This window comes from Trachemys scripta, chromosome 5 (genome assembly GCF_013100865.1).
Source record: "Trachemys scripta elegans isolate TJP31775 chromosome 5, CAS_Tse_1.0, whole genome shotgun sequence".
Taxonomy (NCBI): domain Eukaryota; kingdom Metazoa; phylum Chordata; order Testudines; family Emydidae; genus Trachemys; species Trachemys scripta.
The window spans coordinates 35,610,428-35,636,833 of record NC_048302.1 but is presented as its reverse complement, the minus strand read 5'-3'; the positions used below and the strand labels follow the sequence as shown (position 1 = coordinate 35,636,833).

General features: G+C 39.8%; 1 protein-coding gene across 8 annotated transcripts in view; it reads left to right on the top strand.

Moving 5' to 3' along the window:
• NDST4 (N-deacetylase and N-sulfotransferase 4) overlaps positions 1-26,406 on the top strand; it is a 257,495-nt gene that overhangs the window by 97,784 nt on the left and 133,305 nt on the right. For 7 of the 8 annotated variants that reach the window (XR_004645911.1, XR_004645912.1, XM_034772201.1 and 4 more), the window contains exon 3: positions 1,858-3,102. Coding sequence is in view for 6 of the 8 variants with exons in the window: in XM_034772201.1 (XP_034628092.1) it covers positions 2,122-3,102 (981 nt within the window). In the remaining 2 variants the exon portion in view is untranslated. The remainder of the gene's footprint in view (positions 1-1,857; positions 3,103-26,406) is intronic. The other variant, XM_034772203.1, reaches the window with a different exon arrangement.

The following is a 26,406-nucleotide window of genomic DNA, read 5'->3' as shown; positions in this document are numbered from 1 at the left end:
CTTTCCCATGAATTTTTACATCAGAAAAGTAGTGTAACAATTGGACGTCAGAAGAGGTCTGATATCGGATACCAGTATGGTAGCAGAAGAAAAATGTTTAAAAGAGCATTAACACCCTTCCTTTATATTATTTATGTTTACTATAAGCAATCAGAAAAGTCCCCTTATGATTGCACACATTATTAGATAAATATACCATTAGAGATTTCCCATATATTATATTTATTACATTTCCTCAGGTTTAGATTTAAAAGTTTTCCACAAATCTCAAATATTTAAGTTCCCATCTTTATTCTGCAGTCTAGTTTTGCAAATGAAGATCTGTCAACTAACAGGTCTTCTTTAAAAAGAGTGTTAATTCTTAGCACTTTAAAATAATCCACTGTTTACAACCTTACATTGTTCCAGTGGGAAAACAGTATAAATAATTCAGAAAGAGAAGATGCTCACTTGTCCTTATTTAAGCCCATGAAACAAAATCATCTATTTTTTCTGTTGTTTTTTTTCACCTTTCCACTTTTGAAAAACAACCCCCAAAGCCCTCCCAACTTCATTGCATACTCCTTGACTGACAAACTCAAATGTGAGAAAATGTCTGTGGATGGTTCACTATAAAGAATATTTCCTTAATTTTCCAGAATTGTTTTGCATCCGTCCTTCAAACTGCAACAGTCTTCCTGGTGCAAATGCCTGTATATAAGGTTTCTAAAATGCACTTTAAGCTCTGTAAAGAATTCCCACAGGAAAATGTCATAGTATAGTGGTTTTCAACCTTTTTTTCATTTGCAGCTCCCTAAAGGGTTTCAAGTGGAGGTGCAGACCCCTTTGGAAATCTTAAACATAGCCTGCGGACCTCAAGGGGTCTGCAGACCACAGCTTGAAAACCACTGGCATAGTATAACCAGTTTTTCACTTTAAGGAATTGCACAAAGCTGGCCAGTGAATCTGGCCCATATGTATCTCTTACCTCAATCTTCTATTTAATAATAGAAGAGAGACAGATTAAAGCCCTGCATTCATTTTAAGCCCCATATTTAGATGCTTGTAACCATTTCAGGAAATTACCCGTTGAGGTGAAATATAGCAGTATTAAGCTCAACACAAGATTTAATTGTTTAGAAGAGTTTAATAAAATTTAGTTTGGCTGTTTTAGAATTGTCTAGATGGTAACAATAATTTTTAGTTAATTAAAAATTATAATGTTTTTGACATTTTAATAACTCAAGAATAACTTCATGTAAGCCTGCAGACTTGGATTCATATCCTGCAAATATTTGTACACATGAGTAAATTCCACTGATTGCTTAAGTCATAGAAGTATATAGAAATACATAGAAATTGGAGACAGAGAAAGTCTTTTCATTCTTCTAACCCATCCCCACTCTAACAACGGGATGGTTCCATACTACACATTTTCTAATACTTTGTCTTAACTAGTTTGAAATGTCTCAAAACATTGAAGTTCCACTATCTCCATTCAGAAGACTATGCCACAATTTGATAAATCTGTCCAAGTTTTTCTTTTTCTTAATTTCATCCCATTATTCTAAGATCTCTGCTTGCAATTGCAAGAAATCTTTCTAGCAAAGGAGAAGTGACTGAATGAACATTGTTCATAGTGCTGTGTTTAGATTTCATGTCACGACAAAAGCATTTTGGAAAGGTACCTTAAATAGATATTTTTAAAAAGTTAACTACTAAAAAAGCAGCTGACAGTCAGCTAGTACTGTACAATCAATAAATCTCCTCTTCCTCAGATTGCACATATCAATTACTAGCTTATTTAATTAACACACTTATTTTTAATTGCTTTATGGATTTTGTTTTTACTTACTCTAATTTCACCCTTTGTTGCAGATAATGTTAAGCATCATCTCCATTGATTTTTTGCAAGTGCTGCATTCAGAGAAGATCTCTTCCAATTTAGATTTCCAGATACTTTGACTTTGAGCTCTAACAACTTTATAACCTCCCCAAAGCCCCTCATAAATGCATTGCAATGGTCACATGAACATTTCGGGCGTGGTACCAGCACCATTTTTTGTCCTCTCTACTATGGCACTTTAAGAGGATAAAGCCAAAAAAGTTTTTTTTTTTTTTTAATTGAAAGTATTCCAAAAAATGAATCTTATTGTGAAACTTCGTAGAAGTTTCAGAACACTGGTAATTCTTTTAACCACCTTCTGTTTAGTAAGCATAGTCATTTCCGCCTATTACTTATATACAGGCTACAAGCAGGAGATGACCCTAATTGAAACCACTGGAGAAGCAGAATGTGAGGGCCTTAAACTTTTACCATACAGGTCCATGGAGCTGAAGACTGCTAAGCCGATGGATCCATCTAATACTGACCCTATCGTCTTGCTATTTGTGGAGAGCCAGTACTCCCAGCTTGGACAAGATATCATAGCCATCCTCGAGTCTAGTCGATTCCAGTACCATATGGTGATTGCACCTGGAAAAGGTGACATTCCTCCTCTTACGGATAGTGGCAAAGGGAAATATATGCTTGTTATATACGAGAATATTTTAAAGTATGTGTCCATGGACTCATGGAATAGAGAGCTTCTGGAAAAATATTGTGTGGAATACAGTGTTAGCATAATTGGTTTTCATAAAGCCAATGAGAACAGCTCACCAAGTATTAAATTAAAAGGATTTCCACTAGACCTTTACAATAATGTTGCCCTCAAAGATTGCTTTGTAAACTCTCAATCTCCTCTACTGCACATTACCAAAGCACCAAGGATTGAGAAAGGCCCACTACCTGGGGAAGACTGGACAGTTTTCCTATTTAATCACTCCACCTACCAACCTGTGCTTTTAACTGAATTACAGACTTCCAGATCCTTCCCAGCATCATTGCCTAAGGCTCCACTGTATGCTACAGTGATCCAGGACTTGGGGCTTCATGATGGGATTCAGAGAGTCCTTTTTGGAAACAACTTGACCTTTTGGCTACACAAGTTGATCTTTATAGATGCTGTCTCTTTCCTAACGGGGAAGAAGCTTGCATTGTCCTTGGATAGGTACATTCTTGTCGATATAGATGACATCTTTGTTGGAAAGGAGGGAACAAGAATGAACGTCCAGGATGTGAAGGTAAGCTAAGAACTGGGGATGGCATCTCAAATAAATGGCTCAAATCACAAATACATCTGGAGAGAGATGGAGAAAGAGCAAAGGAGGCCTGGAAGGACTCAGCCTCATAGTAATGCAACCAAGTTACAAGTAAAACAGGTTTTGAAAGCACAATCAGAATTTTGTTACATTTGGTATTGTTGGAAGAGCTTGAAAGTGGCTATCCCACATATACCTGCACAGCTATGCATGCTCAAATATACTCTCACACATAAGCATCTCATGTACTGGTCACTCTGTATGTGGGCTACCCTCTACTAATGTCAGATCTGCTCAACAGTTTATTAATATATTTCCTGTAGTGGCTGAGCCATGACTAACCCTATTAATGTTACAGTTAACATAGATTCTCTTTTAGCCTGAATGTTGCATCAGTGTTTTTGGATTGCTTACCTTGCTTAAGAACTGTGAAGTCCTGAATGACAGCAGATTTGTTGTAACTAGCATCCATAATACATGCACATACTGTTCAAACGCATGTACATAATCATATATATGGAAACATTTGCATATAGATGGATGCACACAATTTACAGGTATTTATTTTGAACCAGAGTTTTATTGGGTTTAAAAAAAAAAGTCGTGTTTGTGTAGTTTGTTAACTTTCCAGAAAGGATGTTTGTTATTTATAACTTCACTTTGTATTAGAAAAAGAAAAGAGAGTTTTCAAGCAGTTATGAAATACTAAAAGGTATAATCTCATTCTGATGTATGAGGCTTAAGAACTCCCTTTACCGTTACTAGCAGTTTCATAATTAAAGCGTCGCAAAACAAGATGAAAAGATACCTTTACACCATATACTTATATGTCTGTAGTTATGGTCATATACTATTTTTTCCCCTTGATCTAGAATGTTCACTGGCTGAATTTTTGCTGTTTTGTGATTGGGTTTTTTGTTTGTTTGTTTATTTGTTTTCCAATCTAATTATCAAAGTTTCCAATACAAAGGCCTATCACTCTGGATGTTTGTCCTGTGGAATTTTGACAGAGGAAGATTCTTAGAAATATCTTTGGGAATTGAAAATGCTGAATTGATACCAGTAGCATTACTCCTAATTAAATGTTCCTTTGGAATTGTCTAAATGTCCACACATTAAGGAAATTATCATATTAATAGAGGCTATTAGAGACTTTCCAGCCATTGCAAATGTATGTTCCCTGTTCCCTACACAGTGGGATTTTTTCTTGTAAACATTGAAATGCTTCCATAATCAAAGAGCATACACACACACACATACACCAAGCCTTTATCTATAATCTTTTTATGAAGTCCTAAGTTTATTTAATTATGTTTTAAAATTATTATTTTCATTTTATGCATTTTCTATGTGTCTGTATCCTGGCCAGTGCCAGTAGCAGAACCAGATGAATTGAGACTTCACCCAAAAGTTTTTCCTGTGACATTTCCAGGCCAGTTTTGCAGACCCAGAAAGTTCAGATAATTGCAACAGGCAACCATGCTTTTGGATGCTTATCAAAGCTGATACCAGGGCCCAATCATAGAATATCAGGGTAGGAAAGGACCTCAGGAGGTCATCTAGTCCAACCCCCTGCTCAAAGCAGGACCAACCCTAACTAAATCATCCCAGCCAGGGCTTTCTCAAGCCTGACCTTAAAAACTCTAAGGAAGGAGATTCCCCCATCTCTCTAGGTAGCCCGTTCCAGTGCTTCACTACCCTCCTAGTGAAATTTTTTTTCCTAATATCCAACCTAAACCTTCCCCACTGCAACTTGAGACCACTACTCCTTGTTCTGTCATCTGCTCCACTGAGAACAATCTATATCCATCCTCTTTGGAACCCCCTTTCAGGTAGTTGAAAGCAGCTATCAACCCCCCCCCATCATTCTTCTCTTCTGCAGACTAAATAATCCCAGTTCCCTCAGCCTCTCCTCGTAAGTCATGTGCTCCAGCCCCCTAATCATTTTTGTTGCCCTCTGCTGGACTCTTTCCAATTTTTCCACATCCTTCTTGTAGTGTGGAGCCCAAAACTGGACACAGTACTCCAGATGAGGCCTCCCCTCTATTCGACATTGGTGAATGATCACGTCCCTCGATCTGCTGGCAATGCCCCTACTTATACAGCCCAAAATGCCGTTAGCCTTCTTGGCAACAAGGGTACATTGTTGACTCATATCCAGCTTCTCGTCCACTGTAACCCCCAGTCCTTTTCTGCAGAACTGCTGCCTAGCCACTCAGTCCCTAGTCTGTAGCAGTGCATGGGATTCTTCTGTCCTAAGTGCAGGACTCTGCACTTGTCCTTGTTGAACCTCATCAGATTTCTTTTGGCCCAATCCTCTAATTTGTCTAGGTCCCGCTGTATCTTATCCCTACCCTCCAGCATATCTACCACTCCTCCCTGTTTAGTGTCATCTGCAAACTTGCTGAGAGTGCAATCTATGCCATCCTCTAGATCATTAACGAAAAGATTGAACAAAACCAGCCCCAGGACTGACCCTTGGGACACTCCACTTGATATCAGCTGCCAACTAGACATGGAGCCATTGATCACTACCCGTTGAGCCCGACGATCTAGCCAGCTTTCTATCCACCTTATAGTCCATTCATCCAGCCCGTAGAGACCGTATCAAAAGCTTTGCTAAAGTCAAGGAATAACACATGCACTGCTTTTCCCTCATCCACAGAGCCCGTTGTCTCATCTTTGAAGGCAATTAGGTTAGTCAGGCATGACTTGCCCTTGGTGAATGCATGCTGACTGTTCCTGATCACTTTCCTCTCCTCTAAGTGCTTCAGAATTGATTCCTTGAGGACCTGCTCCATGATTTTTCCAGGGACTGAGGTGAGGCTGACTGGCCTGTAGTTCCCTGGATCCTCCTCCTTCCCTTTTTTAAAGATGGGCACTACATTAGCCTTTTTCCAGTCATCCGGGACCTCCCCCGATCGCCATGAATTTTCAAAGATAATGGCCAATGGCTCTGCAATCACATCCACCAACTCCTTTAGCACCCTCGGATGCAGTGCATCTGGCCCCATGGACTTGTGCTCGTCCAGTTTTTCTATAGTCCCGAACCACTTCTTTTTCCACAGAGGGCTGGTCACCTCCTCCCCATGCTGTGCTTCCCAGTGCAGCAGTCTGGGAGCTGACCTTGTTTGTGAAGACAGAGGCAAAAAAAGCATTGAGTACATTAGCTTTTTCCACATCCTCTGTCACTAGGTTGCCTCCCCCATTCAGTAAGGGGCCCACACTTTCCTTGACCTTCTTCTTGTTGCTAACATACCTGTAGAAACCCTTCTTGTTACTCTTAACATCCCTTGTTAGCCGCAACTCCAATTGTGATTTGGCCTTCCTGATTTCACTCCTTCATGCCTGAGCAATATTTTTTACTTCTCCCTGGTCATTTGTCCAATCTTCCACTTCTTGTAAGCTTCTTTTTTGGGTCTAAGATCAGCAAGAATTTCACTGTTAAGTCAAGTTGGTCACCTGCCAAATTTACTATTCTTTCTACATATTGGGATGGTTTGTTCCTGCAACCTCAATAAGGATTCTTTAAAATACAGCCCGCTCTCCTGGACTCCTTTCCCCCTCATGTTATTTTCCCAGGGGATCCTGCCCATCAGTTCCCTGAGGGAGTCAAAGTCTGCTTTTCTGAAGTCCAGGGTCCGTATTCTGCTGCTCTCCTTTCTTCCTTGTGTCAGGATCCTGAACTCCACCACCTCATGGTTACTGCCTCCCAGATTCCCATCCACTTTCGCTTCCCCTACTAATTCTTCCCTGTTTATGAGCAGCAAGTCAAGAAGGGCTCTGCCCCTAGTTGGTTCCTCCAGTACTTACACCAGAAATTCTCCCCTACACTTTCCAAAAACTTCCTGGATTGTCTGAGAACTGCTGTATTGCTCTCCCAGCAGATATCGGGATGATTGGAGTCTCCATGAGAACCAGGGCCTGTGATCAAGTAACTTCTGTTAGTTGCCTGAAGAAAGCCTCATCCACCTCATCCCCAAGGTCTGGTGGTCTATAGCAGACTCCCACCATGACATCCCCCTTGTTGCTCACACTTCTAAACTTAATCCAGAGACTCTCAGGTTTTTCTGCAGTTTCATACTGGAGCTCTGAGCAGTCATACTTCTCTCTTACATACAATGCAACTCACCCACCTTTTCTGCTCTGCCTGTTCTTCCTGAACAGTTTATATCTATCCATGACAGTACTCCAGTCATGTGATTTATCCCACCAAGTCTCTGTTATTCCAATCATATCATAATTCCTTGACTGTGCCAGGACTTCCAGTTCTCCCTGCTTGTTTCCCAGGCGTCTTGCATTTGTGTATAGACACTTAAGATAACGCACTGATCCTCCTGCTTTCTCAGTATCCAACTTTTATGATCAGTGGACACTGGAAAGTCCCCTGAACTCCAAACCTTCTGAGATTTGATCATTACTGCAGCTGAGCAAATAACTAATTTTTTTTTTCAATTCTCAATTTTTCATAAATAATCAGTTTGTTTTAAAATGAAACAGAACTTTTTGGTTTTATTTTACTGAAACAAAAAACAAAGGCAATTTATTTCAGATAGAACAAAACCTTTTGATTATCTCATTTTTTTTTCTTTTTTGGTTTTTCATTTTGTTAGGTTTTAGGTATGGGTTTTTTAAAATCTTTTTATTTAAAAAATAATTTTAACCAAATTTCAAAATGAAATTTCATTTTGAAGGAAAAAATCAGAATGTTTCAATTCAGAAATGTCAAAACAAACTATGACAGATTTCAGAGTAGCAGCTGTGTTAGTCTGTATCCGCAAAAAGAACAGGAGTACTTGTGGCACCTTAGAGACTAACGAATTTATTAGAGCATAAGCTTTCGTGGGCTACAGCCCACTTCTTCGGATGCATATGGAGTGAAACATATATTAAGGAGATATATATACACACATACAGAGAGCATGAACAGGTGGGAGTTGTCTTACCAACTTTGAGAGGCCAATTAAGTAAGAGAAAAAAAACTTTTGAAGTGATAATCAAGATAGCTCAGTACAGACAGTTTGATAAGAAGTGTGAGAATACTTACAAGGGGAGATAGATTCAATGTTTGTAATGGCTCAGCCATTCCCAGTCCTTATTCAATCCTGAGTTGATTGTGTCTAGTTTGCATATCAATTCCAGCTCAGCAGTCTCTCGTTGGAGTCTGTTTTTGAAGTTTTTCTGTTGTAAGATAGCCACCCGCAGGTCTGTCATTGAATGGCCAGATAGGTTAAAATGTTCTCCCACTGGTTTTTGAGTATTATGATTCCTGATGTCAGATTTGTGTCCATTAATTCTTTTGCATAGAGACTGTCCGGTTTGGCTAATGTACATGGCAGAGGGGCATTACTGGCACATGATGGCATATATCACATTGGTAGATGTGCAGGTGAACGAGCCCCAGATGGTATGGCTGATGTGACTAGGCCCTATGATGATGTCACTTGAATAGATATGTGGACAGAGTTGGCATCGGGGTTTGTTACAAGGATAGGTTCCTGGGTCAGTGTTTTTGTTCAGTGATGTGTGGTTGCTGGTGAGTATTTGCTTTAGGTTGGGGGGTTGTCTGTAAGCGAGGACAGGTCTGTCTCCCAAGATCTCTGAGAGTAAAGGATCATCTTTCAGGATAGGTTGTAGATCTCTGATGAGCGCTGGAGAGATTTTAGTTGGGGGCTGAAGGTGACAGCTAGTGGTGTTCTGTTATTTTCTTTGTTGGGCCTGTCTTGTAGGAGGTGACTTCTGGTTCTCGTCTGGCTCTGTCAATCTGTTTTTTTCACTTCAGCAGGTGGGTATTGTAGTTTTAAGAATGCTTGATAGAGATCTTGTAGGTGCTTGTCTCTGAGGGATTGGAGCAAATGCGGTTATATCTTAGAGCTTGGCTGTAGACAATGGATCATGTGGTGTGTCCTGGATGGAAGCTGGAGGCATGTAGGTAAGTGTAGCAGTCAGTAGGTTTCTGGTATAGGGTGGTATTTATGTGACCATCGCTTATTAGCACAGTAGTGTCCAGAAAATGGACCGCTTTTGTGGATTGATCTAGGCTGAGGTTGATGGTGGGATGGAAATTATTGAAATCATGGTGGAATTCCTCAAGGGCTTCTTTTCCATGGGTCCAGATGATGAAGATGTCATCAATGTAGCACAAGTAGAGTAGGGACGTTAGGGGACGAGAGCTAAGGAAGCGTTGTTCTAAGTCAGCCATAAAAATGTTGGCATACTGTGGGGCCATGCAGGTACCCATAGCAGTGTCGCTGACTTGAAGGTATATATTGTCCCCAAATGTGAAATAGTTGTGGGTGAGGACAAAGTCACAAAGTTCAGCCACCAGGTTAGCTGTGACATTATTGGGGATACTGTTCCTGATAGCTTGTAGTCCATCTTTGTGTGGAATATTGGTGTAGAGGGCTTCTACGTCCATAGTGGCCAGGATGGTGTTTTCTGGAAGATCACCGATGGATTGTAGTTTCCTCAGGAAGTCAGTGGTGTCTTGAAGATAGCTAGGAGTGCTGGTAGCATAGGGTCTGAGGAGAGAGTCCACATAACCAGACAAGTCTGATATTAGGGTGCCGATGCCTGAGATGATGGGGCGTCCAGGATTTCCAGGTTTATGGATCTTGGGTAGCAAATAGAATTCCCCTGGTCGGGGTTCTAGGTATGTGTCTGTACAGATTTGTTCCTGTGCTTTGTCAGGGAGTTTTTTTAGCAGATGGTGTAGTTTCTTTAGGTAATCTTCAGTGGGATCAGAGGATAATGGCCTGTAGAATGTGGTGTTAGAGAGCTGTCTAGCAGCCTCTTGGTCATATTCCAATTTATTCATGATGACGATAGCACCTTCTTTGTCAGCCTTTTGGATTATGATGTCAGGGTTGTTTCTGAGGCTGTAGGTGGCATTGTGTTCAGCATGGCTGAGGTTATGGGGCAAGTGATGTTGCTTTTCCACAATTTCAGCCTTTGCACGTTGACGGAAGCAATCTATGTAGAAATCCAGTCTGTTTCGACCGTCCGGAGGAGTCCACACAGAATCCTTTTTTTTGTAGTGCTGGTAGGGGGGATTCTGTGGGTTAGTATGCTGTTCAGAGGTATGTTGGAAATATTCTTTGAGTCGGAGACATTGAAAGTAGGATTCTAGGTCACCGCAAAACTGTATCATGTTCGTGGGTCTGGAGGGACATGTTCGTGGGTCTGGAGGGACAAAAGATAGGACAGACTCTTCTGCTGGGCTAAGAGTATAGCTGGAAAGATTAACAATATTGCTGGGTGGGTTAAGGGAACTACTGTTGTGGCTCCTTGTGGCATGTAGCAGTTTAGATAGTTTAGTGTCCTTTTTCCTTTGTAGAGAGGCAAAGTTTGTCTTGTAAATGGCTTGTCTAGTTTTTGTAAAGTCTATCCATGAGGAAGTTTGTGTGGAAGGTTGGTTTTTTATGAGAGTATCCAGTTTTGAGAGCTCATTCTTAATCTTTCCCTGTTTGCTGTATAGGATGCTGATCAGGTGGTTTCGCAGTTTCTTTGAGAGTGTGTGACACAGTCTCTCAGCATAGTCTGTGTGATATGTAGATTGTAATGGATTTTTTACCTTTAGTCCTTTTGGTATGATGTCCATCTGCTTGCATTTGGAAAGGAAGATGATGTCTGTCTGTATCTGTACAAGTTTTTTCATGAAGTTGATGGATTTCCACTCCATACGGCTAAATGCAGTGCCTTGCATAATGACAGATTTCAGAGTAGCAGCCGTGTTAGTCTGTATCCGCAAAAAGAACAGGAGTACTTGTGGCACCTTAGAGACTAACAAATTTATTAGAGCATAAGCTTTGTGGGCTACAAACTATTTCGACTTTCATTTTTTGCACTTTTTATTTTGCCAAAACTATTTGCTGAATTTGACTCAAATTCTCAAAATTTTGGTTGCACTGAATTTGTATTTTTCACTGAATTTACTATTTGACTGAACAATTTCACCCAGCTGTAATCAATACTAGTTACAGAGTGTACTAGTTCAGTAGTGAGATCAGATGGTTTTAGATGCTTAGTGAGCTGAAATGCACATTAAAATCCAGTGACTAAGGGCTTCTCTACACAGGGAAATTGACTGGAACAGCTACTATGGAGTAAACTATTCTGCACTAGCTCCTTGTGTGGCAACTCTTATCCCAGAAAAAGAGTGACTTTTTTTTTCTGATTTAGCTTAATCTACTTCCAAAGTGGATTAAGCTAAACTGAAAAAATAAAGGATTCTTATTGCTGAATAAGACTGTCCACAAGGAGAGTTATTCCAGAATAGCAATAGCACTTTAAATTCACACCCTGCCTTATTCCAGAATAACTTCCCTATGTAGTCAAGCCCTAAACAACTTCTTCTATTGCCCAGAGAATTAATAATTCCATAGCAGTTCTCCTGACTCTCTTTGGTAAATGACACTTGATTTCTACCTGTAATCTTCCACATCTCTATTTAAAACAGCAGAAAGCTATATATAATTTAAACTGACAGTGCTGAGTCATCTCTCAGTCCTGACAAATATCACATTGTTTAGAATAACAGACCTCTTCTATTTATTTCCCACTTTTGACCTGCTATACTTTTGATGAGCGAGCTGTATAATGGGGTTTCTCTTCAGATGCTATCACACGCAAAAAATAAATACTAGTACAAATAAAATTAAGCCAAATTGGCATTTTACTGTTTAGAAAACCCATATGCTCTATACTACATTCATGTCATGCAACAGAAGAGTATGTGCATCATGCTCACAGACCAAGGTAACGTTTAACATTATGTGAAAACATTTGCAGAATCAAAGACAACATAATGATATGCACCCTATGGCCTGTGTTGAAAATTCATGGAAAATCATAGAAAGTATTCATAACAAATAAAAGTCAGAATGGAGCACTTAATCTTCTTTTAATGGAGTTATTTACCCAGGCAAGAAAAGTAGTCCAGTGGCTAGAGTAGTGAGCTGGGAATCCAGGAACCTGGATTTTATTCCCCAGTCTGTCACTAACACATTGTTGAGCAAGTCAGTTGAGCCCAGATTTTCAAGAGTAACTTCTAATTTTAGATGTTTCAATTGTGTGGTGGATAACTATGGACAGTTCTGACTAAATTCTCAGCAGTGGCTCACTAAATTTGGGTGCCTCCATTTTTAGTGCCCAAGTTGAGATATATATGGCCTGATTTTCAGAGGTATTGGGCACCCACACATCCAAATGAAGTCAACTGGGGAATTGCAGTTACTCAGTACCTGAAATCAATCCCAAAGTTTAGTCTCTGCGGAACCTGAATGTATGCCACAATGAGTTCTCAAATACCAAAGAGGGCATAATTCAGCAAGCCAGGTAAGGTAAGCAACCCTTTCTGCTTCAAATTAAGCCAAAGACTGAGATGCAAGTGACCGGTTAAAAGGCATTAGTATTAACTTCTGTTAATTAGTCTGACCAGAAAACATTATAGATGAGATGGGCTTGATCCAACAACGATTCAACTCAGTCACAGTCTTTAGTGAAAATAGGATCAGGACCTAGGTCCCTATCAAGTGACTTTTATTCTTTGTATTTCTTGTGGAAAGGAGATTTGTTTTACTTATAAGTGATATTTGCATATAAAATTGTTCTTAATGCCACCACATATCAGTATGCTGTATGTAAAACTCAGGGCTTTTTAAAAAAAGTTTTAAATCAGCTGTCAGGTAAGGATTTGTTTCTCAAGACATTTCAGAAATACTTGTTATGTAAATCAGTCTTTATTTATAGACTGGACATTCCCAGAATACATTAGCATTTGATACAGGCTGCTTGCTAATGAGTATAACACCAAGATCCGAGTATACTTTGGTTAATTTACAATAAAGAATAATTATTGATAGTTAGAGAACAATCTCTCAATATGCTCAAGGAGTGATGCAGTTAAGGACCTGTGGGCCTAATTTTACCCCTCAAGTTAGAACAGCTTCCTCAGTAGGAAAGGAAAATATCAGAAGGAGGCAATCTTCAAGAGGCTGTGATTTTCCTAAAGAATTTTGTAGTGCTTCTGTACACTGTATAACAGCTGCTGAGACCAGCCATCCAAAGGTGCTTGCATTTCAGTGGTGGATAAAACCGTCCCTGTGATTTTCTTTTCTAAAACATGTAGGTGTTGAGATACTTAGGGTTTGATTCTGCCTGTCCTTTCTGTGGATTTTAAGAGTGTTGATGAGCACAGCTCCTTTATTTCAAATGATTCTAGACCACAAATTGGTTCTCCACATCTGGCTCCGTGTTCCTGTACAGGAGTGGGGCAGTATTTGGGTCAGATTCTCTTATGAAACATATGCCATAATCTAGCACTACCGTTACAGTCCGTGTTTACATTACATCACACTAACATTCAATTTTGCTTGTCTCTTCAATGTTTAAAATGTGATATTTGTTCAATTAATATTTTTTTTGTTGATTTTGATACAGAAGGAACAGAAACTAAAATGCAAATTTCATATGAAGTACTATCTGTCATTTAACGCTATCATTTTTTTTCTGCACTATAAATTCATTTATCTAATTCCTTACTGTCATAGGGCATACAGAGCCCATGCTATCCCAGATTAATAGGGAGACTAGCTGCCTCCTCTTCTGGGCCTGATTGGTGACCCTGCAACAGCTAGGGAGATGAAATGGCTACAGGTCATACAGGAAGAGAGGCTGAGTAACCACTGAGTGTGGGGGCCTTCAGCAACAGACTGGTGGGCAGACATTTGGAACTCCAGAAGACAAGGATCACAGAACATGAGTCTGGGAAACAGCCAACAAGAGAGGCATTGTAGGAAGCAATAAGAGATTGGGAGATACTGGTTCCAACTCCTAGATGCCTGGAATGAAGCACAGAGGAATGGGTGGGTCTGGGTTCCTCTACTACTACCTAGCAGAGTGGTTACTAATGCCAGCAGAGCAAAGCGATCTGAACCCCAACAGGCTAGAAACTGCTGACCACTCACTAGGGTTATGGGACTCCTGACTCACTAGACTCTGAGAGGGAAGAGACTATTAATGATCCAACTGGAACATTAGAGTCATAGTGTGGAACTACCAGATGGTGTTAAATGGTGATTGGCTGAATGAAGGAGAAACAGAGGTAACCTTGCCATAACTCCTGCTTAACCATGGTGCTGGTGGGGGAGGGCACTCCAGCACAATGTTCTCTATCATACGCACAGTGCAGAATGATACCTATAATTAAGGTTGCACAATTGTCTCCATTCTTGTCATTTTCAGTTTTTTTTAATCTTACACAGCGCTAAAAATGCCCTCCCATTTTTTATAATATTTTAACAGCTGTAGTATGTTTGTTGTAGATGGCAAAAACTTGAAATTGAATTGCAAAAACTTGAAAAACACCCTGCTTTTTGATAGTTTGGTGCCAATTAGTCATGATTTCTCAAAGTTAACATTTAAAAAATATACACTATGTGAGGGCACATGGAACTTTGTAGTAAGCTCTTTCAAAGTTGTGCCAGATTCCAACTGGTTTTGAACATAATTGCATAGGTTAGAGATGTTTGTAAGCAGTTCTGTGTTTTTCTCTATGATTAGCGTATTTGTGCAAGGAAACTACAAATGAACACAGAAGCATTTCTAACTCTACACGGAGAGTATGACTAAATAACATTATTCTAAACAATTCCTTCCTAGACACTTTTTTTTTCATTTCCCATGTAAATTGTAACTGCAAATTAAAAGTTTGTCACTAAAAATTGGTCTTTTGATGACAATCAGTTCAATATAACAATCACAAGGTATGTAACCCTTTTCTTATGAAATTATTTCCTGTGACTCAAATGTTTTTATTCCCCATACACAGTCTTTTCTCAATCAGATACTGTCAGGGATGCACTTTGTTTGTTTGTTTGTTTGTTTAAGGGCAGCATCGGTGAGTGAGAGATTAGAGAATGGGGTTGTTATGGTTTGTGCTTACCACAAAAGATCTGCAGTCCCCTCTACTGTGGAAGCTGTGCAAGGTCATATCTGGCTAAGCAATTAAACAGAAACTCAGCTGAGCTATGGAAAGCTATTTTCCCAAGCTTCATGGGTATCTATCTTGAGCCTGGAGTTTCTGCAAATTAATTTCTCCCCTTCCCTCCTCCTAATATATGATCTCTCTGCGTGGTTTTGAAAAGCTAAAGATCCACGAATGCATCAGTTACTTGCAGAATTGTTCATCTAGCTTTAAATTATATTGATCCCCAACCATACAACAGTTCCAACCCCACTGACATCAGTACTCTAGGGAAAACAATTGGTAATATCTGGTTGTCCTACATTTGTGCTACATGCCCTGCATACAGAGCTTGATTTTTCATCTTTAAAGCTTTCTCTAACCAAACACAAACAAATGTGCTGTCAATCAGCATTAGCAAATTCTTGGTACCTTTTTGATTGAAGACCTTCAGTATCTTATTATGACCTCTTTTCCCCCCAAAGCTAAATTGTTCTGTTCTGCATAGCCTAACTGCTGTCACAAGGGCAAGGTTGTCCTTATCCAATCTGAGGTTGTATAAATTGATGGAGCAGTGGTTAGGAGTGTCCTTTGTGCTATTCCTGACTGCATCCAGTCCTTTTTCTTGGATAAGTTCATGAGCCTTCTGTATTCTCAACCACTCGTGTTCTAAGTTAAAATTTTTAAAATATTTTTTTAAAAAATAAAAAAAACATTAGTTTTTGACTCCTCTCCAGTTTCTAGAGGGCTGATCTTTATCTTTGACCTTTACTGGATTTCTGTTCTTTAAAAATGCTTTGAACTCCTGAAGAGTGCAATTTCTTTCTCATTCTAGTACTATAATGACAAGAATTTATGTTGGAGTCATAGCTCTTCGGATTATACAGAATTTAATAGTGCTGCTCAGGAGGCTACCTCCTGTGCTTGATAATCTAAGAATAGATCTTTCCATCTCATACCTTCTGTGATCCTTCTGTGAGGACAATTGATTTTAAATATAATAGGTAAAAATATCTGGGCCAGATCCTCAGTTATAGCAAACCTGCACAGAATGCAAGTCTGCTGAAGAGCAAAGAGCGTACATAAAACACTGATTTACTTTGCTCCAATCCTCCTGCTGCTCTGTGCAGCTCTTCCTTCCTGTCCACTCCGAGTCTAAAACCCATTTCTGAGCAAGGCCATTGAGAAGCTGTTGAAGAGCACTCTCCAATCACATTTCATCTCTGCCAATATCCTGCGCCTTTCACAGTCACGTTTTACACCATGACAGAGAAATGGAGATGGTCACACTGGTGAGTAAATGCCATTTAGCAGTGGATAAAGGGAAAATGACATATTACCGGATCTCTCAGTGAAGTTTGACATGGTAGATCACATGATATGGCTGACTCTCCTTAGAAATTTGCCAGAAATAGTCAGAACTCTGTTACATTGATCCTGGGGGATTATGCTAGGATTATGAACCTACATCTCAAGAACTCTCCTGTGGAGTTCCTTAGGGCTCTATTCTTTCCCACATCCCGTTTCATATACCTGTACAACCTCTAGGGGAGATTGCGAGATGTCCTTGACTTAAATTACAGCAGTACTTAGACAACACCTGACTGTGTATTTTTTTCACAATAAATACAAACAGCATATCCCCCAGTAGTTACAGTGGTTGAATGAGATTTACATCTTAATGAAGGCAGGGTGGCAGATGCTAAACACATGCATGACACAGGTGATGTTGGAAAGAAGGAAGCATTTGGAGGAGCCAACACCATAACCCCACCTTCAATCAAGTGTACCAGTATTCTTATTGTCAAGATGGAACTCACTTCTTGTTCTCCTACCTTGTTTCAAGGTCCTCCAAGGCTCTTCACTTTCCAAAACCCAAGCAGCTGGAATCCCAAGTTCTCTAGCAAAAGCTGCTAGAAATTCCTTCCAGGCATAGCTAGCTAGAAGGGTGTGCCACATTATGGCCATGATTATCATGCATTTGTGACCTCCAGGCTTTATTACACATTTGACTATGCACTACATTTGGCAATGAAAAGAAAGACTAATAATTCACCACCCGTTGGCCTGCCCACTAAGAAGCATAAGTCAAAGCAATGCAAGTGCCTCAAAACTCATCAAATAATGGGTCAGCCCAAGAACCTGATTCTGACTGATGTATTCATAGCTCTCAGTGGGCTCTGCTCAGCCTGTCTGAGGGACCCTGTTTTCCTCGCCATGATCTGGTCCTAACATGACAGCAGTAATCGTTAAGAACAAAAGAGGGGTTGATGTGCTGACAATAGCCATAAGAGCAGAGGAAAGAGCTTTTTGGTGGTGGCGGTGTGTATAGCTATATATATATAGCTCCATTCCATAAAAGATTAAAAATCACCACCCACCTTACTTCTGTCGTGGCAAAAATGCAGAATCCATCTCTTCCCCCCAGTCTTCCTACAATGACTACCTCCCAAGCAGAGTAACTGTATCAATAGACAATACAGTTAGAAATGGAGAACAAGAGGTTTAGCTGTTTCCTCCTATACACATACCTCAGGCACTGTAAACTATTTGTTAATCTTACTTACGTATGGTATACATTAACCTTATATCTTTTAGGCATTTGAAAATCACAGTGAAGAATGCAATATGTAGAAGACTCCCACTTGGGATTCATCTTAAATACATTTAAAATGGATACAAGAGAAATTCATAATGCATCATAAGTGCTACACTTGGACCTGAGTAAGAAAAAATAAGAATCAATCAACCTGCTCTGAAATGGGAGTGTCTAGCCCAGGGACAGTAAATAGGCAGACCGCAGTTCAAATCCAGATTGCCAGACTCTTTTGAATGGACCCCTAAATCTTTTTTTTTACTCATTATTATAATTATTGTTATTATTTTTTATTGTTTTCTCTGGAGTTGGACCTTGATTGTACCTTGACCACGAAATTTGGACCTTGACAAAAAAAATTGACTGCCCCTGGTCTAGCCCATCATTATTTTAGTGGATATCATTCAGCATTCTCCCAATTCTGATATGTAGAATCATCCAATTCTTCTTTGTAAGACAATGGGTTTTGTACTGGTCAAATATCATGACTGATCTACCATATCAAATGCTTTATCCTTTCAACTTTTTTTCATTGTCTCATTAAAGGCAGTTCTCTCATTCAAAATCCTACCAGAGAAGCAGTTATAAAATAAAACTCCTTTGGCATCAGCTAAACCTTGCCTTTTCTTCCAGGCAGCTTGGAGGATTAATTGTCTGTCTGAGCTGCTTACGTGAATTACAATAGATCTGGGCTTCTCCCTCTCCCAGGTCTTTCACTTAAGATATGCTGCATCCTTTCAGGGATTTTTTATACTGTAAAAACATCATCTGGCAAATCCAGAAAAGAGATACATTTTTCCCCATATAGTCCGACTCGTTCACACTTTCACTCCCTCTGGAAAACAAATTAAGCTAATATTGTTTTGGTGGTTCCTGTTCTCCAATTCTTTCATCTTTTTTTTTTCTTGTGTTTTTTTTTGTTTGTTTGTTTGTTTTTTGTGGGAAGAGGATAGTGAGTCCATCCCCATATTTCAAAAGTTAACAGAGTGACTTTCCCATCCAGTCCAAACAAGGACTTCTTTACCTTTTTAAAGAAGGTAATTTCTTCTTATTCTCCTACCCTGTTGGTCAGATTTTCAACCACAGAAGCTATTGTTCTGACCTTAAGGTTAAGTGTTGGATAACCTGGTCTGGTATTGGTTGTCAGTGCAGCAGAGATGGCTGAAATATTGAAAATTTCATTTTTTCAGGAAAAAAGTCTCAATGTTGAATTTTTCCCACTTAAAATCCCCATAAAAAACCATAAAAACAAGATCCTTGACAATTTTCATGTTTTTTTTTTTCAGCTCTATGTGCTGGTTAGAATACATATATATATAAAAAAAATTTCAAATGTTAAATGTTCAAAAATAAATACATTTAAAATTTGTTTCGTTTTTTACACATTTTTCAACCAGCAGTCAATTTCCTGTGCTGAATCCAAAAAGCTTATGTCTTTTGCCTATACTTCTACTAATTTAATGGACCTAATCTGCCTGATTTCTCTAACAGACTTCTCTAATTCGAGGATCATGTGCCCAAACACACTGGTATAAGTTTTATGTAGCAGTTAGCATTAGATACTTAATTAGCAGCATTTAGGGCATCTATAGGTGCTCCATACAAACTGTTTTATATCACACTAACTAGTAACCTACATTAACCTGTGTTTTTAAAAACAATACACATTATTTAACAAGAAACAATAACATTAGTTCCCTGTACTGAAACATAGCACATTATGAAATGATTTAAATCTTTGCTAAAAAGGCCAGCTAACCCAAACTTATAGAGCGGTCATAATTATTGCTTTAAAAGCACTTGATACAGTAATAAAACATCACAAAGAATCTCAAATATAATGCACTTCCATTAGCAACAGTATTACTTAAGTTACTTTAAATACGTCTTTATCATCTAAATGCAAGTAAAAGAAACAACACTTAGGGCAACAACACAATTTAGTGTCATTAACATTACTCAAGTAATTTCAACACAACCATGTTCAGATAGTGGTGTTATTTATTCATGTGGGGGTGGGTGGAGAAAAAGCATGAGTGTGAGAGAGAGTACAATAAAAATCCTGACTCTTATTACCAGGACGATTTCTTTTCACCTATATAAAATAATTTGGAATGAAATAATTTTTTCATAAACTTTTGGCATCTAGTTCTTACCACTTTTCAATACGTGTTCTCCCTGGAAATCAAATTTTGGGATCCTCTTTGATTCTTTCACAAATTTACTGTTAGGCCATTTAATCAATATTTAAACTTCTTGTGTTATTTTAAGGCATGTTCTTTGTGTTAATGACTTTTCACTCACACACCAGAAAGCTATTATGGAGGGCTTTTAGGAAGAACATACCAAGTTTCAGCCTGTATAGCAACCACAACTCCTGTTGAATTTAATGAGAATTGCAACTACTTACATTAGACTCCAGGTCTTGATGAGGTCACATTTCTATATTAGTAAATGGAAGATATGCACTACGTATATGTGATAATTGGAAAATGATAGGTTGTAGGTAGATCATGATAACAAATAATATATCATGACAACCCTAAGGATAAAATTCTTGCTGCACTGGGAAATGAATACCTTAGGGTCAAAATCTGCCATTGGATGTACACTGAAAGCTCTCATTCACTAGTGAGATTTGCACATCTTCATCCAAAGAAAGAATTTGGTCTTTAAAAAGTATTCTTAGCTTCAACATCTTTGCTTACTTCCCCAATTCAGTATGTGATCATGAATATGTTTCCAAACAAGAAACATATTGGTATTTGTCTAAATGAACCAGATACTTTTAATAAGGCTTCTTTTTTCTGTATCATATACATGGTGTGTATACCTTTATATAAACTCAAAAATAAACGGCCTTCTAAAGTGCAAAAGACTGAAATTTTACTTTCAAGAAAGTTTGTTAACAATCTTTAGCATACAAATAAATTTGCTCTTCTGGAGAAATTCATTTGAAGCCACCTGTGTTTAAAAAATCTATATATAGTACAAGAAACAAAACAAAAAATCAATAATTTCATCAAACATAAAATTCAGAAAATTTCAACGCACTGTACTTCTCACTAAAAGTGATTTGTGTCATATTATATTTTTATTAATTTTAAGGCAATTTTTCTCTTGCAAAAATTGATAAGAAAATCATCCATTTTTTACATGTGTGGTTTATTAACTGAACACAAGGGAAAATATTGTAAAATATCTAGGTTTTCAATTGAAACTGTGATTTATAATGAAGCATTATATGGAACATCGTGAAAGTGGTATTCCATCATACGCAGAATAGTTAGCACCTGATTGTCAAGTTTATGAGCTATGACCAATGGCATGACAACTCTCAGAATGTTTCATGAAATCACAAATCATCCGTGATGCTCTCTGGCTGAAAACCTTGAATAAAAATTGAAAGAACAACCAAACCAAATCATATCTGTATCAGAGCTGGGTTAACCCTTCATTACCTATTAGTGTTTAATAGCTACTAGGGAAAGTTTCAGCTATTGTAGCAGTAATACTCAGAGTGGTTTACAAGGTGAGGTTGGCAGAGGATGCCAATGAGAAACTGCAGATGGCTAATGCTCTGGTAGCTCATCTGCTAACTAACACAGGGTAATAAAAACATATCACCTTGGTGCTACACACACTACGCTGGATCCAGTCCATTACATGAGCTAATTAAAAAGTCTTGGGGACTGAGACAGGGGGCTGTTAGCAGCTATAAAAAAGCTCCTTTTGGGAGCCAACACGCTGGTCAATTAGAACATGCAGAGCAGTGGACAGTGAGAGTAGGAGGGAGTTAGGTAGTCTGATTGGAAGGTTTAATGGGGATCACTTGCACCTGTTGGGAGTCTGATGAGCTAATAGCTCACCAGCTGGACAGCTTGGCCAAGAAAGCAAGCCATATAAAAGTCTTAACCACAGAGATGGAAGATTGCCCCTTCTAGCTGTTGTGTTGTACCTGGAGCATAAGGCAAGAAATAATAATAAGGAGTGTGTGTGCTGTTAATCACCTGAAGAGCTTACCGGTCAGGGGCTCCACTTACAAGGCCAGGTTCTCAGCACAGCTCCATTGAATTAAATGGCACTATACAAATATACTCTGAGGATCTGGTTATTTTAGGAGGGGGGGTGTTTGTTTTCCAAGCCCTTTAATGGACCCCAAATACAGTATACTCCCATATATCTGAAATGCTTTTAGCCAAATCTCCATGCAATCTGAATCTCTTCCTTCTCTCCCAGCGTGAGATATGTACTGCAGAGGGCATGTATCTCATGCTGGGGAACACGGAAGGGATTTGGATAATGTAGCCATTCAGCTAATAGAATTGAGACCTCCAGCCACAACTGTGGGGAGCATGACGGTGAACCCCCGGCCACCCTGCTGCTGAATGGCTCCTGAAGCAGTGCAGGGAGCCCTCTGCAGCATTACTGTCATGGGAGGGAGGGAATGGGGCAGAGGGCTCTGTGTGCTGCTGCAGGGCCAGTGACAATTGCTCCCTGCAGAAGCAAGGTGCAGGGTAGGCTGCAGTCTAGAGGGGGAGTAGAGGCCTGGCTAAAAGTCTCTGCTTTGCCCCTTCAGGACCATAGCCTCCCCCTTGCATCTGCAGGGATTGGATGTCACTGGCCCTGTGACAGCACAAGGAGCCCTCTGCAGCCCTGCTGTCACAGGAGCAAGTAAACATTCATGGGAAGAGTGAAAAGGAAGACAAGCCCCCAGCCATAGGGGAGGCTACCCTGCTGCTGAATGGCTCCTGCCCTCTTGATTACCCGAATAAAATCCATGCTATTAGAATTTGGGGTTGGAGGTTTGCTGACCTCATGAATCTCAGCCTATCCTCACCAGTGGTTAATTTGTTCACATTACTGAGAAGCTGTTGAACTATTCCTTACAGTTGGGGGACCAGACAGCAAGTGTGAAAAATTGGGACAGGGATGGGGCGTTATAGGTGCCTATATAAGAAAAAGCCCCAAATATCATGGCTGTTCCTATAAAATCAGGACATCTGGTCACTCTACTCACAGCCAACATATCATGGAACCCTCTCTTCCTTACCCTGGAGTTTTAAGGGATGATATAAAAGGGTATGAAGGCGTCTGCTCTGGAGCTGCTTGGAGGTTCATATTTGTCAAACACAAACATCCAGATGATTTTTCGAGAGTGGGGTTTATTTGACTCCAGTCCTTATCAATCAAGCTGCAAGGGTTCCATTTGCAAACTCATTTATTGCTGAATCTGCAGGGTTTGCACAGGTCTAGTCATAACCCTATAATCAAAAGAGTCTTACAGTTTTGTTTATTTTTACTTTCAGTCTATACATTATGCATTAGCCTAGCCCTGATAGCTTCCATTTATTTACAGCTCTCACCCATGCTGGCAGCAACAAGGTTTTCCATTGTGTACCTCTGCAGATTAAATCCTCCTGCTTCTTTATTGCCACTCTGCTCTTGGTTCAGTAGCATGATGCCAATATCAGTTTTAGCTTAACCTTCACTTTTATTTTGTGTTCTTTATGTCTTATTCATATATTTAATAGCATCGTTATCTACATGTGCCCTCTACTGATGCAATTATACTACTAGTTCCGAGTCCACAGTAGTGCCATTTTGAATGATCTAGGAGTAGTCCTAGGAAATGATGTGTACACGTGATTCTGAGATAGTAAGACTGAGCCTTGTATTGAACTGAAATCCATGTTCTGCAGACAAGAAACACATTGACTATAAAAACACAGCGAAAGGAACAGAATTTATTCCTTGCAGTCCAAATACATTTTTTTATTGAGAGTGCCTTAGCTATTGCTAGAAGAGGCAGTCTGGGCACCAGACACTGTAGCTGAAACACCATTAATTCATATGCAGAAAGCCAGGTATTACATTATCATTATATTGTTCATTAGCAGCATTTGGCTTTTGAAACAGTATCCTTAACGATCAATATTTATCTGTCTGATCATTGGTCTGCAAGCACAGGGCTGGCCTTACCATGAGGTGAACTGAGGCGGCCACCTCAGGTGCCAGACTGTGGTGGGGTGCCACTAGGACCAAGAGTGTAGAAAATTGTGTCTGGGTGCTGGTGCATATGTATTCTCTCTGCTCTAGCTGCACAGAGATGGTGGAGTGAGTGCTGTGCTGGAGGAAGGAGGGCACAAGAGACATAACAGGCAGGCAGGAAGAACGATGAGAGGGAATAACAGAAAGCAGCAGGAGCTGCAGGGAGAGAGAGAAGGAGGAGCTTCTAATGTACCTGTCTAGCATCCCCAGGAGCCTGGACTGATTAACACCAGCTTTTCAGGGAGCTTCCTGTTTCCTGCTGCTTCTCTGAACCCACTTGAGGAGAACAGGCAGTCAACTGAAGTAGTAGGAGCTAGTTAGGCCCTTAAGACGCTGATATCTTCCCTCACTCAGCCCTGCTACCAGCCTGCTTATTTGTCCCCTTCAATTGAGTGTCGAGAGCAACTATAGCTGGCACAGAACAACAGTCATGAGTGAAAGAAAAAAATGCCCCTCTGGGGCAGCAGTCAGAAAAAGAAAGAAAGCAAAGGAAGTTTTTCTATCTAAGCAGGAAGGAGCTCTCCTGAGATACATAGACACAAATGTTCACGGTGAGCCTTCCAGCCCCAGTGAGGATGTGAGTGGTGAGGAGATGCCTCATCTTCCAATTAGTCAGAGTGCAGGAGACCTGGCAACTACTGCAGCATCCATATCTCCATCTCAAATGGATGTAACCATGCACATTCCTCAAGAAAAGTGTAGATCAGAGAAGAGTGTGATGGAGGCACAAGAAACAGCGGCTGCTGAGTTTAGTTCCTTAAGTCTAGATGATTCAGGACTGTGAACTCACTTGAGCAGTAGCCTGAGGGATTTCCTTGTACTGCATGGGCCACAGCAAATGAAAAACTTAATGTTCCACAAAGACAATGAAAATAGAAGTTTCCATCCAACACATTACTGGTATGAAATCCGCAGTGGTGACAAAGTGGAGAGGCCATGGCTTATGTACTCAAAAACCCAGAATGCTGCATACTGTTTTTGTTGCAAACTCTTCCAGTCTAATGTTCCATCCACATTGGGTTCTACAGGAACAAAGGACTGGAAAAATCTGGCTAAAAATCTGGCATGCCATGAGAAGGCAGCAAATCACCAGAGAGCATTCCATAGGTGGAAAGAGCTTGAGATGAGACTAAGGTTGAAGGCCACCATAGATGATCAGCATCAAGAGAAGATTGCATCAGTGTCTCTTTACTGGCAAAATGTTCTGAAAAGTCTCATAGCTGAGGTGAGAATGCTTGCTACCCAAAACCTAGCACTGTGTGGCACTTCAGGTCAGCTGTATGTGCCAAACAATGGAAACTTTCTTAAAATTGTGGAGCTGATGGCTGAGTTTGATGCTGTACTCCAGGAGCATCTAAGAAGAGTCACCACCCAAGAAATGTACACACACCCCTCCCTTGGGAAAAATCATTCAAAATGAAATCATACAGTTACTGGCAACAAAAGTCAAACAGAAGATTGTGGCAGATCTGAAGTCAGCAAGATATTATTCTGTTATTTTGGACTGCACATCTGACATCAGCCATTTGGAACAAATGACTTTAATGGTGCATTTTGTAACAACAACAGAACCTAGTGAAAATGTCCCTGCAATGGTGACTGTCAGAGAGCATTTTCTAGAATGTATTGACATTTATGATACTACAGGAGCTGGTATGACAAATGTGCTTCTTAAAAAGCTGGAAGATATGGGAATTGCGATAGCTGACATGAGAAGTCAGGGCTAAGATAATGGTGCCAACATGAGAAGAAAGAACAGAGGAGTGCAGACACGGATCCGAGAGTTAAACCCTCAGCTTTTTTTGTCCCATGCAGTTCTCATTCATTGAACTTGGTGGTCAGTGATGCAGCATCAGCTTCTAGTGAGGCTGCTGAATTTTTTAATGTAATTCAAAGCATCTATGTATTTTTCTCTGCATCAACTCATTGATGGCAAATTTTGAAGCAACATCTGGGAACATTCTCTCTGACACTGGAACCACTGAGTGCCACATGATAGGAAAGTCAAGTGAAGGTGATAAAGTCTATCAAACACCAAATTGGGAAGATAGATGATGTCATAGTTGTCATTATGGAGGATAATGCTATGACAGGAACTGTTCATGGGAGGACAGTGGCAGAGGGAAATGGAATCACCAGAAACATACATAACTTCAAATTTCTGTGTGGCTTAGTGGTGTGGCATGACATACTGTTTGAAATAAATGTAAGCAAGAGACTCCAAGGTGTTGACCTTGATATATCTGGAGCAATGGAACAACTGGACAAAGCAAAGTCATACCTACAGTCTTACCGGTCTGAGGAGGGATTTCAAAACGTTCTGAAGAGTGCACGGAAGTTGGCAGAGGAACTTCACACTGAAGCTATTTTCCCACCCATTCAAGAATACAAGAGTCACCGAAGAAGAAGGTTTCAGAGTAACAGCCGTGTTAGTCTGTATCCGCAAAAAGAAGAACAGGAGTACTTGTGGCACCTTAGAGACTAACAAATTTATTAGAGCATAAGCTTTCGTGGACTACAGCCCACTTCTTCGGATGCATCCGAAGAAGTGGGTATAATGAGGAGATATATATACACACATACAGAGAGCATAAACAGGTGGGAGTTGTCTTACCAACTCTGAGAGGCCAATTAATTAAGAGAAAAAAAACTTTTGAAGTGATAATCAAGCTAG